The sequence below is a fragment of the Labeo rohita genome, chromosome 18 (genome assembly GCF_022985175.1).
Source record: "Labeo rohita strain BAU-BD-2019 chromosome 18, IGBB_LRoh.1.0, whole genome shotgun sequence".
NCBI classification, from domain to species: Eukaryota; Metazoa; Chordata; class Actinopteri; order Cypriniformes; family Cyprinidae; genus Labeo; species Labeo rohita.
Genome location: NC_066886.1, coordinates 2,774,446 through 2,792,559, shown reverse-complemented (window position 1 = coordinate 2,792,559; position 18,114 = coordinate 2,774,446). Strand labels below are relative to the sequence as shown.

General features: G+C 36.7%; 1 protein-coding gene across 2 annotated transcripts in view; it reads left to right on the top strand.

Moving 5' to 3' along the window:
* Window positions 1-278: 278 nt before the first annotated feature.
* LOC127180621 (F-BAR and double SH3 domains protein 2) overlaps window positions 279-18,114 on the top strand; it is a 101,527-nt gene continuing 83,691 nt past the window's right edge. Inside the window, exons 1-2 of one of the 2 annotated variants that reach the window (XM_051134789.1) lie at window positions 279-528; window positions 4,217-4,314. In XM_051134789.1, coding sequence (XP_050990746.1) covers window positions 508-528; window positions 4,217-4,314 — 119 coding nt within the window. In that variant the 5' untranslated portion in view covers window positions 279-507. The remainder of the gene's footprint in view (window positions 529-4,216; window positions 4,315-18,114) is intronic. The other variant, XM_051134790.1, reaches the window with a different exon arrangement.

The window sequence follows — 18,114 nt, the reverse complement described above, 5'->3', positions numbered from 1 at the left end:
CGGATTGCGAAATACACTAACTTTACTATAGCCAAGGAATACATTGTGAATATTAACGAGCTCCTTTCGCCTTTGGCGCAATCTCGAACTGTCCAATCACATGATCTCATTATTATTCAAATAACCAGCTGACCGTTGCCTACGCACCCACGTAAGCCAATCAGATTCGCGTAGTGAGCGAACGTCCCGTTACGTAATTAATATTCATGAGTTAAGCCTTCCCCGTAGTAGGGTTCGTGCAGAGGGGTTCGGTGTGTCCGGTCCGGGGCGCTGTTGGGCTGGATTTCACGGTTGGAGACTCATCTTTGGAGGCATAGTCTCTCTTTCATTACTTTCTCCCCTGATCCGCAGTGTTTGTTGAGCGTCTGCCCGACTGGACCTGCTTCATCATGGCCGTCTGAATTCAGATCCGAATCCGAGTCTGATCCCCTTTTTTCAATCATCTACCCCGATCGCTCTGGGAATCATTTCTTTGGGATTTTACTTCATTTGTGCCAATGTTCAAACATGCAGCCTCCGCCAAGAAAGGTAAGAAACCAGCGTTGGAACAACGTGTGTTTTTTAAAAAAAATACGTGATTTGTTACATTGTCCCGAAGTTGCAACTTTGTATCCAGCCGCGGTTTGTTTTGAAACAATGTATCAGTTTATATTTATAACGGAAACAATGTATCAAGAGTTTTCTCGAGCGGTTCTGTTTTATTGTTGTTTTTAAAGCAGCAGCGGTTGTAAATAACCCCGAAAACCAGCAGCTGTTTTTCTAGTGTTTTAGGCTGATTTGTTCTCAGATAACGGTTAAAGCGTGCAGCCATGAGACTCGTCTTGTTTTGTGTGTTTTTACTCAGATTGGACCGAGTCTCCACGCTTTTGTCAAAAAGACGGATCACTGATCATTATTCTCACCCTAAAGTCTGACATTGTGTTACACATCTCGCTTAAATGTGTCTAAATGTCATGCACATGTGGGGAAGATGAGTTTAAATTCATATATCTTGCAGAAAGATGTTTAACTGTCTCTCTCAAGAGGTGACAGCAGAGGTGTTGGGTTTCAAACTCATGTCCCACAGGCTGTATGGAGGAATGTGAAATTACAACGCAAAACCATTGTGTTCCTATCATTCCGCACACATTTCTGCATTTTAATCATCAAAGCATTGTATCAGAGTGTAAAATCCTTAAAGGTGACGTCTGACTTTTTGCAATTGCTTTGTCTTGTGAAGAGCAGGAAGGCAGATAGCATGTAGCACACGTTTTCCCCTCACAATAACGCTGTTATTTTCGCTAAACGATGGTTTAAAATGCAAATATTAAACAAAGATGCGTTTGCTTTGGTCGTTGTCATGCTGATAATGTTTCTTCTCTTTTGAATGCACAATAAATGACGTCTAGCTCTTTCTGTAGACATGCAGGACACAGGATAGCCTACAGTATATGGTTTGTGTAAATCATAGGGTAAATGTGAGACTGAAAGGTGCATGTGTTGGTCAGACAGTAAACGTGTCATCTAATGACTTTCAAACCAAATATCAGATCAGATCTAATCTGTGTCTGGCATCACTGTGGACATTTCCATAAAGACTTGAGTTAATGCCTGGAAAATGTGCTGTTTTGTTGATGCACTGTTGTTTCCCTCTGACGCAAATGCTGCTGTGAGTGTTTCCTCCATCTCGGAGTAATAATGGTTCACCTGTACAGCATAAAGTGTTGATGAGAGCCGTGTAGCTGGCTGTCAAAGTGCATGTTATGGTGCAGCCTGTAACATTGTGTCCTGCTGATGCTGGTAGGGTTTGGATGCTGGGGCGTTCTGTATTATTTTCCATCCTCCTTGGCTTTAACCTTTAGGGAGTTGTTACAGAACCAATTATCTCCTCACCTGCCAAGTGGAGAACTTCTGTTGTAATTAACAGTTTCTCCCAAGATATTAGTCAACCTGCCCGGGCTCATTGGTCTGGTCCCGTTGGGTTTTTGTTGGCCGTGTAGGGCAGCTGAGTATCTCACCTTTTTTTGTAGCCACGTTTGGTTCAGGTACCTGTATGTGATTTGAGCTCAGACATTGAGGAGAATGTGCTCCTGGAGAATAGTAAACTGAAAATTTACTAACCCTCAGGCCATCAATAATGTAGATGAGTTTGTTTCTTCATCAGAACAGATTTAGAGAAATGTAGCATTACATAACTTGCTCACCAATGGATTCTCTGCAGTAAATGGGTGCCGTCAGAATGAGAGTCCAAACAGATGATAAAACATCACAATAATCCACAAGTAATCCACACCATTTTGGTTTCATACATTGAAAATAGTCATCACGTCTGAATAAGGAGAGAAATATGCCCAGATCAAGCACCGTTTACAAGCTAAAACAGTTCTACACAAATATGTCATTGGATTTTAATGTGAGAGGACAACAGGAGATGGGCTTTTTCACTAGAGTAACCATTATTATAGATTATGGACTCATATTTTGACCAAAAGAGTCTGTACTCTTAACTTAAATGATCAGTTTGTTTCTTACAAACATGCAGCTTTACGCTTCAAAAGATGTTAACTGATGGACTGGAGTGGTGTGGATTACTTGTGGGTTATTGTGATGTTTTTATCAGCTGTTTGGACTCTCATTCTGACGGCACCCATTCACTGCAGAGGATCCATTGGTGTACAAGTGTTGTAAAGCTACATTTCTCCAAATTTATGTTTGATGTAGAAACAAACTTGTCTATGTCTTGGCTGGCCTGAGTGTGAGTACATTTACAGCACATTTTCATTTTGAACTGTTCCTTTAACTCATAAATTTGTTGTTAAATGCCGTGTTTCCTGTAATCAAGTTTATTTTATAGAGTTCCAGACGGTTGCACCACCACGGTCATAGTCACCATAGTCAGAGCTGTTTATGAGCTTAATCAATGTTGATTCATAATTAAAGTGTTCTTTATCATTCCACGACTTTCACCTCAAAATACTTCAGGATGTGAGCGTTAAAGGTCTTAAACGAAACTGTCACCTGCGTCTTTACTGTTGACCTCAAAGCATTTAAATTTGCAACTTCCTGTGGATGAAAACTGTAAGATGAATTTTTTTCTTTCAAATTACTATAACATTACACTCTGCCAGGAAAGAACCTTTATTTTTAATTGATGCTTCCTCTAACATCCATAGACATTAAGAAAATATGGTTATTTTGAGAGCTGTTTACTGAAAGGTTCTTTAGGGAACTGAAAATGGTTCAGAGAAAACCCCCCTTTGGTACATTTATTTTTAAAATTCTAACTAATGCAAAATGCACCAAAATACAGGTATTTTTGGACAGAAAACTATGGTACGTGAACATGCTACTCTTTCAGTACCATGGTATGGCAGATTTTATAACATTTTTTGTATAATATAATAGTTTCAGAAATCTTTCGATATTATATATGGAATCTAAGTATGCGTCATGCCAGGAAACAATTTCCCTTTCATGCTAAATGACACCTTTTTTCCATAATAAAAGTAGATAATTCTTTTTTACTGTTTTACTCTTGATCTTATCCAGTTAACACAACTTGGAAAGATTTCAGACATTTCAAAGCTTTGGAAGCATTTGAGACATTTTACTCACTTAAACATTAACTTCATAGTGATACATTTCATCAGATATGTCCATGTCTGCAGAAAAAAAAGGCAAATTTTATTTTTTGAGATGTTTCAGGTAATGTAATAATGAGTGTTTTTAATAAATATTGTTTGCTAAAAAATGTAACAAAGCATCATTGTTAGTTTAGGTCAGTTAGATTAGATTTGTGATTGCTCATCTTATAGTTTAGACTAAAACCAATGTATCTATGTTAGTCTAAGCTGTAAGATTGACCCGCCCCCACCTCACGCCATTGGTTGAGCCAATGTTTTGAGTGACAGCTATCAAACTGGGACAGGAAAAATTTTAACGTCCAAAAAATGACACACTTCAGCTTTAATTACTCTTGTGACAGAGGAGTGACATTCTGTATTTTTTTTTTTTTTTTTTATAGAAGGAATCGACCATAAAACTCTGTCCGTCTGAGTTTGATTAGTGGGAATTTTGCTCTGGTTGTATGGAAGGATAGAGATTTTGTCGTTGTGTCTCATACAGCTGACTGGAGCTGGAAACACAATAATGAGCTCATGTGGGACATTGTATGTGTTTGTGCAGCTGGCATGTACCATCCTCTTCCTTGCCTCTAATGATGTCGTCTGCTCTTCAGGTAAAAGTGACACAGGAATTGAAGAACACGCATACGGAGCAGCTCGGCCGCCTGCATCTCAAACACCAGACAGAATGTGATTTATTGGAAGATATGAGGTAAGGCATTAAATAAAAACAGTGGCTAAAACACACTCGCATCCATGAAAATGAAACAGGCCGCAGAAAAAGAGAGCGAATTCTCTCCGTTTTTGAAGAATGAACACAGGAGCGGGATGTGACGAAGGCATTTCCTTTGGACTTCCTGCTCGCGGGCCAGTCGTTCCCACAGCTGGAAGTCATAACTGTGCAGCTTTTCTCTTTTTTTCCTGTTTTTTTTTCTCTCCTTGTCTTCTCTTAAAAGGGATTGCGGGCTGTTTCAGAAAAAAAGGGGAGGGAGTCGTGTTAAAACTGCTGCGTTTGGACACGGAATTTATGCACGTTCTGTGCTTGTATGTGTTTGTACATGCTTACGGGTGTTTAAGAAGATATTTGACAGTGGCACACCCTCACAAGGTAGCTGAAGATGAAAATTGCAGTGCAGTTGTAATCTGCTGCAGAAGCTATTTTGGTGTGTGTTTGTGTTACAGAGTGAATAGAAGTTTGTGTCCAAAAGAGAGCGAGAGAGACGGTCAAGACGGACTAAACAGCAGTCTGAAAGACTAGTCTAATTTAAGTGTTAATGTGTAATTTCTAGTGTCACCAGCGTTGATTTTGGCTAATAAAATTGCAAAAATTATTTCAAATAATAATTGTTTTTAAACAGGTTTTTTAAATACCTCTGCTATTTGCATTTGCAAATTATATAAAAAAAAGTTTGCATGCTATATTTTCCAGAATATCCAGAAAGTCATGTTTTTATTCATTTGAAACAAGTTGTGACTTAATATTGCAAGTTCTTCACTATGTGTCATACTGTAGAGCTTTGCCCTTATTAACAGTATTGAAGGGCCTCCTGTACATTCTTGCTTAATTATACATCTAATTCTTAAGTTTAGTAGTCTCTGTCATACCTTCTGTTCGGAGAAAGGACAAACTTTATTGCATGTAAATTCTGCCAGCATCTAGCTTTGCATCTTTGTACAGAACAGCTCGCAGCACACTTTAATAGCTTTATGCCTCATAGCCAAAGACCTTCAGCTGGTGTTTCTGCTGTCCCCGACTACAGGCAGAAAGAAGACAAAAAATAGTGAGACATGAAAGTCAGTCACGCCGTGAGTCAGCTAACCATCTGGAATCCTGCCGAAAGTGCAGATCCCTAACTGCTGCTGGCAATGATGCCGCATACCCCGTCAATATCCTTAGTCAGGCTATACGCCATATATAGAGGTGATGCTTGTAGTTGTTTATTATGTGAAAATGCTCGGTTTAATGTGCAGGAACAACCGCCAATAAAACATTGATCTGATTGTTTGAGGCCTGTCAACTTTGCACCGATTTTGAATCACTGTTTACCTGAATAGTGGAAGTCAAAGACAAAAGGCAAAGTTGAAATGCATGAAAAACCCCATTTGAAAACACTTTTAAAATCATAATTTTTGCAATATCTTTTGATGTCAATAATGACGTAGGAACTACATACTTTACCTTCAATTTGATGTGTAAATGAGGCTGCGAGAGATAGAAATACAGTCCAATTCTGACAAAGAACTGCAAGATATAAATTCAGAATTGCAAGTTTATAAAGCATATTGCAAGAAGAAAAGTCAGATTAGTGAGAGATACATTTGCAATTGCAATAAAAATTTTGAGATGTAGACTTGGAATTGTAAAATTAAAACTCAGGATTGTGTGATTTCAAAAAAAAATTAAGATGTAGACTCAGAAATGGGAGATGTATACCTGGATTGTGCGATTCTTAAACTCGGGATTGTGTGATGTCAAACTTGGGTTTGTGTGACGTAAACTCAGGTTTATGTGATTTTTTTTTTTTTTTAAACTTGGGATTGTGTGGTGTTAATATCTGGATTGTGAACTCAGAGTTATGAGATGAAAAGTTGGGATTGTGTGGTTTAAAACTCAGGATTGTATGATTTTAAACTAAGGATTGTGAGATGTAAACTTGGGATTGTGTGACAGTAAACTCAGAAATGTGAGATGTAAACTCAGACTTCTGATATGTAAACTTGGAATTGTGTGACAGTAAACTTGGAAATATGAGATGTATACTAGGACTTGTGAATGTAAACTGGGGTTTGCGTGATGTTAAACTCTGGATTGCGTGTTGTTAAACTCAGACTTGTGAGATGTAAACTTGGATTTGCGTGATGTTAAACTCGGGATTGTGAGATGTAAACTTGGATTTGCGTGATGTAAACTCCGAATTGCGTGATTGTAAACTCAGAATTGTGTGGTTTTTACATTCACCGTTGTGTGATTTTTAAACTCGTAAATGTGAGATGTACACTCAGAATTCTGAGATGTAAACTTGGAATTCTGAGATAAAAAGTCACAATTACCTTTATTTAATTTTTAATTCTGTGGCGGAATCAGACTTAATTTTCAATGTTGACTTTACAGTCAGTGCAAAGGAGTGGACTAAAGCTCATCAAACATACAGTTAGCCAGATTAGTCTACATTTACAGTCACATTTACTTGTGTTTGGGAAATGGTCAAATTTAGTAATTTCAATAGGAATATGCACAGTCAGGGATTTTGCATCAGATTCAAGTTGGTTATGCAAATTTGCATTGACAGCTGATTTCGATCTGAGCTGTTTGTATGTTGTGTAAGGTGGACTAGCATGAGATGGTTACTACAGTTGCGAAAGCTAATCTATTGCAACAAGAGATCATATATTACACAGTTTGTGTGTTTTTTTTTTTTAAAGTGACTATGGACTGAGCTTCTCCTTTTTGCTTTCTCAATATGAAATACATTCATAGATCTAGTCTCTGTCCTCTGTTTCTCCGTCTGACTCTTGCTGACAAACACATACGCGAACATTCTCAAGGTGGTCTAGAGGGATAAATCGATGTCTCAGCCTGGAGTCAAAGAGCCCCATTGATTGAGCTGCTCTTGTAAGTTTGATCTTCCTGTTTACCTACTGGCCCACTAATGCTCTGACTGTAATCTCTCAGACGGGACGAGGAGACGGCCATGTGAGCAGATATGTTATTACCATAGAACTTCAGCACAGTCACACTCACACTGTGTCAGATATATTTGGCGGTGAGTTCATAGTGTATTTTGGGAAATGCTGCTGACTCTTACAAACCAGAATGTTGGAGTCAGTAGTAACTTCAAACATGAATGGCTCTGCTGTAGTCTGGTTGTATTTATTTCTCTTGTTGCTCGCCCATTTGCAAATGCGCAGATGCTGATGTGAGCACTTGTGTTACTTAACTTGTGTTAACTGTGATGAGGGAACTTCCTACTGCCAGGAATTGTTCTGGGTGGTTGCAAGGTAGTTATTGTCTGTTGGCTTAAGTAAAAAAAAAAAGTCCACTTTCAAGATATTTCAGTCACTAGATATGGTACCTCTTTCAGTAAAAGTAATTGCACTGGAGCTGCACTTTTTTTTTTTTTTTTGTAAGAATTGAGTTTTTAAAACAAAAAACCCCCAAAAGATCCAGGTTTGCTGTGCTTATTTGTAAAGCTCCCCAATTTGACCAAAAAATGTTTTTTATTTAATGATTGTAATAATAATATTAGTAATAAATGAAATTATTATAAATAATTAATAATAATAATAATAATAATAATAATAACAATTAATATTACTACTATATTCACTCAAAAATATTAAACAAAAATATAACTATTTTAATATCACTAATTAATAGCTGTTGTTATATTGCTATTATTAACTCTTGTAATTTTACCCATTAAAATAAAATAATTATATTAATATGTTAATAATAAATATTATTATTATTATTACTACTATATTTACTCAAAAAAAATGTAAACAAAATATAACTGTTTTAATATCACTAATTAATAGCTGTTGTTATTGCTATTATTAACCTGTAATTTTACCCTTTAAAATAAAAAATAAATAATATATTTTAATATGTTAATGTAATTTTAATATAATAATAAATATGAAAATATAATAATAAGAAGAAGAAGACTGAAAATAAATAGATCAATAACTGATATTTTAAACCGATATGTCTTATTATAATAGTAGTAATTATTATTAAACCACATGTGTTTTTTTGGGTCAACCCCGATTATTACAAATCAAGTAGACTGATAACCGATATTTTGAACCGATATATATTGTCTGGTGTAAAAATGAAAATTAATGCCAAAATTAAGAATAACAAGGGCTCTGACTAAAACTCTTTAAATGCTTTTAAATTATTTCATCTGCAAATCGGTTTTGAAAAATGACCAATAACCATAAAAATGCTTAGTATCGATGCCGATGATCGTCCGACCCTTAATGTGGAGCAGAATCTGTGTGAACTGATCTGAAAAACTTAAAATACTGGATCACACCATTTGTAATCTGATATTGTGCTGAACCATATCACAATATTAGGTTTATTTTGCTTTATTGTGCAATAGTACACCTCTTCTGTTCACATGACTTGAGGAATCATTCATATCGGTAGTACAAATGGTGTGGGACGAGTTATTTGCACAGGGCAGTGGTTCAGCGACTCTATCTGTATCAGAGATGCCCTGATACTGCTGGCAGGAAGACATGGGAGGGAGCTGAGGGATTGTAGGAAATAGTTGAGGAATCCTGTGTGATATTAAAGAGTTGAAAGAGAGTTGTTGTTTCAGAAACTGGAGGATGGAGCAGATGAAAAACAAAGGAATAAGCAAAGCAGGCTAGGAGAAATAGTTGCTTTGAGGGAGCCACTTTGTGTACGAGACACATAATGAGTTCCATCAAGACTCTTCTGGCTCGATCTGTTTCTCTCGCGCTTTCCGACTCTTTGTTTTAGTGCAAACCCGCGAGGCAGTATGACGAGTGTGTTTTGCTAGAAAACAGTATTAGGACTGCTTTATGTTTATGCTTTAAAACCTTGTTATTAAGTGCATTTGCTGTGAACAAGATGCATTTAAATTTTTTCAGTTGCTGGTTGTTGTAGGCTGATGTTTCCTCTTGTTATGTTGGTTTCTCACAGGGTATTCTGACTCAGATCTGACCTGAGCTTTAACTCTATCATCCAAATGCACTGAAATCACGCTCTCCATCATTCTGTAATGAATGAGCTTTTCTTACAACCATCGTCACACACACAAACCCACAACTCTCAAAGGCTTTAATGAAATTGAGTCGGCCTGCCTCCCGAATCTCAAAGCTAATTTGATCAGAGAGGTATTTCATGAAAAGCCTTTTCATTCTTTCAACAGCATTCTCAAACAACGAAACACATCTGCTCGCTGATTTCAGACCAGCTCGAGCCTCGATCTGCATCACACGTGGACAATAAATGATACTGTTGATTTGGGCACCGTTTCAATCTATGTGCGAAAAGCGTTTTTAGGTGAACTGTCCCTTTAAAGGAACACTCCACTTTTTTTGAAAATAGGCTCATTTTCCAACTCCCCTAGAGTTAAATAGTTGAGTTTTACCGTTTTCGAATCCATTCAGCCGATCTCCGGGTCTGGCAGTAGCACTTTTAGCATAGCTTCGCATAGATCATTGAATCCGATTAGACTATTGGCATCTCGCTCAAAAATGACCAAAGAGTTTTGATATTTTTCCTATTTAAAACTTGACTCTTCTGTAGTTACATTGTGTACAAAGATGGATGAAAATTGAAAAAGTTGCAATTTCCTAGGTCGATATGACTAGGAACTATACCCTCATTTCGGCGTAATAATCAAGGAACTTTGCTGGCGTACCATGGGTGCAGCAGGCGCATTGATATTACGCAGCCGTCAACTCTGCTGGCTGCAACTTTGCATCTACACTGCACCCATGGTACAGCAGCAAAGTTCCTTGATTATTACACCGGAATGAGAGTATAGTTCCTAGTCATATCAGCCTAGAAAATCACAACTTTTCATTTTCCGTCAGTCTTAGTAGACAATGTAACTACAGAAGAGTCAAGTTTTAAATAGGAAGAAGATCGTCATTATATATGGTCATTTTATTCAATGATCTATGCTAAGCTTAAGGCTGTGTATTGCCACGAATTTGGCGATGCGATACGTATCATGATACGGGGTTGCGATATGATATGTTGCGATACTGAAAACAAGGCGATATATAGGGATATTTCTTATTTTACGAATAGGATATACTTTAAGAAAAGCTGTACACACCACCATATGCAAACCTTAGCAAAAAGTTTATTTCAGTTTATTACTTTTTGTGCAGTACGAGTTAAGGGGGAAAATAAAATGCCTGCAGGATTCTTTAGTTATTAAATGTATAAAATGTAAGCTTTTATTTACAGAGCGTATATATTTTAGACCCTGCTTTCACAGTTTAAGTTTACATTGTAACATACAAAGGCACTGGCATGTTTTAAGATCAATCAGTGCAAGTTTCACTGTTGAAACTGCTCAGACTCGCATTTTAGTCTGGGACTAGGCTTAAGCATTTGAACATTTTGATCTGAACTTACTGAAGAATTACGTCTGCTTAACATCAGTGAGAAATAAAGTGCTTGCAGGAATCCTAAAGAAAAAAATAATAGTAAAACAATAAAATAAATACATGTATTGAATATTCTTAGAAACTTTTTGTTCTGAGAAATTCACAAGTTTTGGATGTCACAAGATCTCAGTTTGTATTTGTGTTCTGTTTTTGAGAATCTATACAGTATCGCCAAACAAAATGTCGCGATACTCACGTGTATCGATATTTTCTTACACCCCTAGCTAAGCTATGCTAAAAGTGCTTCCGCCAGACCCAGAGATCGGCTGAATGGATTCGAAAACGGTAAAACTCAACTGTTTAACTCTAGAGGAGTTGGACAATGAGCCTATTTTCCAAAAAAGTGGAGTGTTTCTTTAAGTATTAGTCTGAGAAAAATGTCTGTTGTTTTGCGCTTCCTCACATAAAGTGATTTAAATTAATTCAGAAGACTTGTATACCAAGCAGGGTGTATATATTATTTTTATTATGCTTTTATGATGTTTTAGGATGCAGTAAAAGAAACAAAAGTGACAGATTTTTTTTTGCAAATGTTTTACACAAGCAGCACAATTGTTTTCAACATTGAAATGTTTCCTGAGCAGTAAATCAGCATATTAGAATGATTTCTGAAGGATCATGTGACACTGAAGACTGGAGTAATGATGCTAAAAAATATATATATTCAAATAGAAACCTATACTTTTAAATTGCAGTGATATTTCTTAACATTACTGTTTTTGCCACAAGTAAATGTGTTTTATGTTGTGTTTCCTCACACAAAGCTACCATATTAATTCAGAAGACTTGTGTAGCACACAAGTTGTAGATATTACTTTTATAGTGCTTTAATAATGTTTATTTGAGTCATTATGAGAGTTCAAATCCCTAAATGTTGTTATGAGAAGTAGTTATAGTGATTCTTGCCTTAGCTAGCACCATGAATCTGTATTATAGCACTTTCCCTGATGTCTTTAGAGCAGTAGAACAATAGGAGCGAGAGGCCCAGACATGCCTTCTATCCTGGAGATGATCTGGAGGCCTGTGTGTGTGCTTGCTTGTGAGCATTCAGTGTAGAAAAAAGCAGATGACGGTGATCTGGGAAGGAAAACAGCGCAAATTCCTGGAGATTTCTAACTGTGCCGTGAGAATGGAGGCTTTACAACACACGAGGCGAGCAAAATAGATTTGGATGTGAAAAATGAGCCGGTGTGTGGTGTTATACAGAGCATGATGGGTGTTTTTTCTGAAGGGGATGAAGGAATTTGAGGAGGCATGTGAGAGCAGGAGGTGCTGATAAAGAAAGGAGGAGAACTGTAATGCTCGACGTGAACGGCGTCTCCCTTGAGTTCACATTCTCTCATGCTCACTTTAACACAGAGTCATGTTCTCCCACACAAACAGCGTTCATAAGCAAATTCAACCATACACGTTTATGAATTCTTAAAGAGAGCAAGTGAGCCAAGTGCTTTGAAAGTGGAATGCTTTATTCACTCTCCAGAAAGTCACGAAAACATGTGCAGGTCGCATTGTACACTGAAATAAAGTTTTGCATTAAGAAAGTTGTTTGTTTGCATTAACATAAATTAAATAAATTAATAATTTCCCCACAAATTCTTTTTACTGTTACGAATCAGACATCTTAACCTCTTTTATTTTATCTCAAGTGATGTTTGTCAGATTATCTTTACTGTAATGCAGTCATTTGCATATAAATATTTAACAATGTGAGTAATGTTTATTGCGTTTTAGTTCCTTTGGACTGTATTTTAATCAATAAATCCAGAAAAACAAAAATATGGTTTCCACAAAGATATTAACTTGTTTTCAACATTGATAATAAAAAGAAATGTTTCTTGATCATCAAATCAGCATGTTAGAATGATCTCTGAAGGATCATGTGACACTGACTGGAGTAATGACGCTAAAAATTCAGCTTTGCATTAAAGAAATAAATTATATTTTAAAAAGTATTAAAATCGAAAACAAAATATTTCATAGTATTACCGTTTTTGCTGTATTTTTTTATCAAATAAATGCAAACTTGGAGAGCAGAAGAGACGTCTTTCAAAAACATTAAAATCTTTACCCCAAAAATAGGCTTCATTTTATTCATTTTCAAGAGGTTTTGTGAGATTTATCTACAGAGGATATCATATCAGACACACACGTACACGCACACTTGGCCGTCTGCGTTGTGTTGTGTGATTACATCGGTCTCACACCCAAACAACCACTAATTGGAAAAGCTGGAAGAGAAACACAAGGCCTTGACCTCCATGACCTCTTCCTCTCCTCTCGCCAATAGCTCAGACGCCTCTGACATTCTTAATTAGATCGAAAACGCTCCTCCTAATGCCCATCGATTCTTTTATCTTACGCTCGATCTCATCTCTGAGTCTCTCCATCCCTTTGTCTTAGCCTGTTGTTGTACTTTGTTTTTATTCTCTGGGTTTAACTCTCCTGCGCTCTTGTTCTTGTTAATGGTGTTCAAGTCAAGCATCACTGTTACAGGTTCTCATGCTTAGAGTTAGTGAGTTTGACCCTTTGACCTTGAGTGTTAAAGTACTATGTGTCATCCTGGAACATTTGAATGAATGATTCCTCCAATCATGCTTCTTACTAAGTGAACAGATGCACCATTTTCACCTGTAGAGATGATTAAACGGGTAAAATAAATGCGTTGAAGGAGAGACCCAATCCGTAAATAAAGACCAGACGTTCTCTTTTAGCTCGAGGCAGTAAAAAAGTAATTTGCATTCAACAAATGGAAAATGGAAGTATTATATTAGGCTGTATGTAAAAAGTCCAGGAGTCAAGTCCATTATCTTTCTTGGTAACAAAAACCACGTCATTCAAGGTCTACTGACCTCTGAATTAGTTTTATCTGTTCATGACTAACCACACACATCAGTCTCGCCTCTGTATGTTTTTACCATGTTTATGACTGTTGTATTATTTCTTTTTAGGAATTAATTGGTCATTTAGCATTTTGTATGAGCAAATTTGTATAAACAGCTCCCATCATGCAACCTGTGCTTGTATGTACAGCAGCTCACAAAATTTTTTGGACACTTAAGTCATGCTTTAAAAAGCAAAAGTTCATCCAAAAATGAAAATCTTCTGAAAATCTACTAATCCAAGATATAGATGAGATTGTTTCTTCATCAGATTTGGAGAAATGTAGCATTCCATCACTTGCTCGCAAATGGATCCTCTGCAGTGAATGGGTGCCGTCAGAATCCAAACAGCTGATTAAAAACATCACAATGATCCACAAGTAATCCACACCACTGCAGTCCATCAATGAATGTCTTGTGAAGCCAAAAACTAGGTATTTTAACATTAACAGTGCTTGATGTGTGCAGATTTCTCTCCTGATTCAGACAAGGTTACTTTTTCACTGAGGAAAGCAATATTATGGATAAAGATCTCAAATTAAAGTTAAAATGTCTTAATGATGGATTTGCTTCTTACAAAAATGCAGCTTTTCACTTCACAAGATGTTAATTGATGAACTGTAGTGGTGTGGATTACTTGTGGGGATTATTGTGATGTTTCTATCAGCTGTTTGGTCTCTCATTCTGACGGCACCCATTCACTGCAGAGGATCCATTGGTGAGCAAGTAATGCTACATTTTTTCAAATACTCACTCAAAAACTCATAAACATGAGGGTGAGTAAATTTTCAGAAATTTAGAATGTCAGAGAAGAGAAAAGATCCTCTTTACACATGCAGTTATATTTTTAAGTGCTTTCTGGGTGTTCAGATACTTTTGCAGACACTGCACAATATTTAATCATTGAAAATATTCCATGATATTTATTATAATGTTGTGTGTAGTGTTTATGGTGTTTTGCAGTGGAATATTTTTTTTTATCGTTTGACTTTCTCTTGGTATGTCTAGCTAAAAGATAAACAACACTGGCTGCATCTGTGTGCGTTTGTAGTTTTGTAGGAGATTCCTGGGTTTACAGCTTGACTCTAGGCATTTAAATTCCTCAGGTCTGCCTTGTGTGCTTCCGCACTAAACATCCTTTGTAGAATGTGCCGTTCTGCCCACCAGAGTTCTGCTTGCAGTAACCACAATGTGTCTAAATGCTTCTGTTTCAAAGTCAACTTAAAGTCATCAGCATTACAATCAGCTAGAATTTTTCTTTTGTGATTGTGTTGTTCTGGGACTAGTTAGGCTTGCATGTTTAAATTTAATACTTAATGTGTTCCGGGTTTGTTGAAAAGAGTAGCAGTAATGCCAATGCTTGCAAGAGGAATCGTTAAGATTGCTTCCAAGATATAATGATTGAGTTAGCACATAACATTCAAGTTCTAATTGCAATCATTGCTGTATCGATTTAATAATTTAAGTCCCATTCAATCCGGACTGACTGGGTTTCCGAGGACACTGCTGGGTTTTTCCCAGCTGCAGACAGACACTCAGACCTGTTGGTCCCAGAGCAAGAACCGTCATTAGACATCCACGGCTCCTCAGGCTGAGATGCTACTCTGTAATTAGTCACTCTGAGGTTTGCTGTAATTATTGACTTAGACTCCTATCTTACCCCATTTCCTCTTCCTCTAGATGTCTCCTCTCCCGTTCCGGTCCTTTTTGTTTCGTTGTATGTGTATGTATGTTTGAAAAAGTGTTATACGGTAATTTTGCAAAAATGCAAATTAACTATGTTTGCATGTTAACTGAAAACCACTTAACCAATTTAGCATTCTATGTTAGGTCTAGTATAGCATATTGGTTTGAGAGCAGTGTTGTAAAATAATATTGCAATTTGAAATAACTGTTTTCTGTTCAAATATATTTTAAAATATAATTTATTCCTGTGATGCAAAGCTGAATTTTCAGCATCATTACTCCAGTCTTCAGTGTCACATGATCCTTCAGCAATCATTCTAATATGCTGATTTGCTGCTCAAGAAACATCTTTCTTTTTAGTATTTTTAGTATTCTGTGATGAAGTTCAAGAACAGCATTTATTTGAAATAATATGTAACATTTTAAATGCCTTACTGTCACCTTTGATCAATTTAATGCATCCTTGCTGAACAAAAGCATTCATTTATTTAAAAAAAAAAAGCATATTACTGACCCCAAAATGGTAAGTTTTCTTGAACAGTAGTGTACACCACGTTTGAGCGGTAGCTTACAGAGGAGACATATTAGTAGACGTGACCTCAGGCCAAGTGACCTCTGACCCTTACTATGGTGTTTCCTATGTAGGTCAGTCATGGCAAAGAGTTTAACATCTGGAATTCACATGCTCCACTGTCTGAATGCAGCCTCTTCTTGTGGATTGTACTTCCTGCCTAGTAGCAACCAGCTCTCACCACACACACTTAGTCTCTTAACCCTTTGACACCATATGCCGCCTTCTGTTACCAGTCTGCACTTGTGCTCTTCACCTTAATGTCCTGTGCAAAGTGTAGTAAAAGACAGTTATTTAGCTCGAAGTAAACAGTAACGCTTCATGTGCATGCATTTGCCACAAGTGTTTATTTATATTTAAATATTGCATAAAAAAATGCATGCATATATATGCATGTATAATGCACATATTTGCATCATATAAACCACATATGTTTGCATTCTGTTTTGTTTAAACCCTTATCTTTACAATTTATTGTTAAAAAGGAACTTGAAGAGGACCCGTCTGCTTGCAGTGCATTGTGAAATTAACGTAATGTTAACACTAAATTGCACTATTTACGCCAAACATGATGCAATTGTTTTGTTGACCTCCAGTTCATTTAATAAAAAAACATTGCTACAAATGAATTTACTTAATATGAAAGACTTCTTGCCGAGCTGAAATTTGTGGCAAAAATTCATGCTCTGTGAACATGCATTTAGTCAGACAGTGTGTGTGTGATGAGGATTATTATACAACGGTAAAAAGATACATTTGTTGTCTTCTTTTCTGCTACAAAGAGTGTTGTTGCAGCGGTTGGTGGATGTGTGGCAACACCTGCTCTTGTGCAAAAGCATCTCTGTCTGTCACTGAGTGTTTACAGTATGTGTGATCTGATGCGTATTCCCATTTTTAGATGCCACTTGTGTAGATATCGACAGGCTATATGTGTCCCTTTTTCCTCTAATAAACATTTACAGTTAGCAGGAAGACAGCTCTCAGATGCTCCTACTAGAGATAAATATTACAAGATGAACAAATGTCTTGATAGTTTGGCTTGTATCCTTGAAGTTCAAGAAGAAGGTTGTTGGAGTGGTGGGGATCTGGCAGACATCAGGCCCGTCTGCGTGTCGCTGTACTGGACCTCGAGGTCACCCTGTTCCGTGCTTTTGAGAAACCGGTGACAGTGCAATTAGCACCAGGTGCTCTTCATCCTATAGAGCCAGATGATTTTCATTTTCACATTCACAGCCCTCTTCTTGACCACGCACTCCTGCACTGTGGGTCATTCTGCTCCCTAGTAAAGATTATTTTAGTCTTTTGGAGTATATTTTATAAGAAAATGCTCTTTCAGCCTTGCTGCTTGAAAATGTCATGGTTAATGCAATGTTTGCTAATTTCATCTTGTGAAATATGTATTGGAGATAAAATAAATAAGAAAGATAGATAGATTGTTTAATATGATGTTTAATACTGTTTAATATAATAAAATGTGCACTTGTCCTTCCTCTTTAAATTTAGCTAAACAGATGATGTACATGCATAATGGCAATCAAATGTTTAGTAAATATACTGAAGCATGTTAGAGCATGCATAAATTGATATAAATAAAAAAGTCTTTTTAATCTTCTGACAGCTCTAATTACTTAAGTTTCCATGCACATTAGGGATAAAAAATAATTACAAACAGAATCTATTTTTAAAGACAGAAAATAAGGCTTTGTAAAGCTTGTGGAGCTTAAGAAGACATTTCCGGTGGTTTTTCACATGCATTCTGGGAATTTCTAGGGAGTGAGCGTGTCAGTGCAATGGATTGATTTTGACACTGGGACGGCCCTAGAAATGGTCGACTCCCTAGGCAGTGCACTTAATGCTGAACTAGGGAGCTGATTGAGATGCACCCTGGCTACATGCTTATTATATATTAGTAAAGTATGAGAGTTCGAATGCAGCCAAAGTTACTTAGCACATTTGTTCATGGAAATAAGTTATATGAATTAAATCCTAGCATAAGGTATCAGTTAATGCATGAACTAACATGATCTAACATCAATGTTAGTGTTAGTTTATGATGTTAATGCTAGTTAATGATGTTCATATTCAGGTTCGTGTTAGTTTGCAGTGCATTAACTAATGTTAACATAAATAAAATCTTATTGTAAAGTGTTATCATTTGTTTTTTAGCCATTTCAATTCTAGGTATTCTTTCCCTGGTATTTATATTGACTTG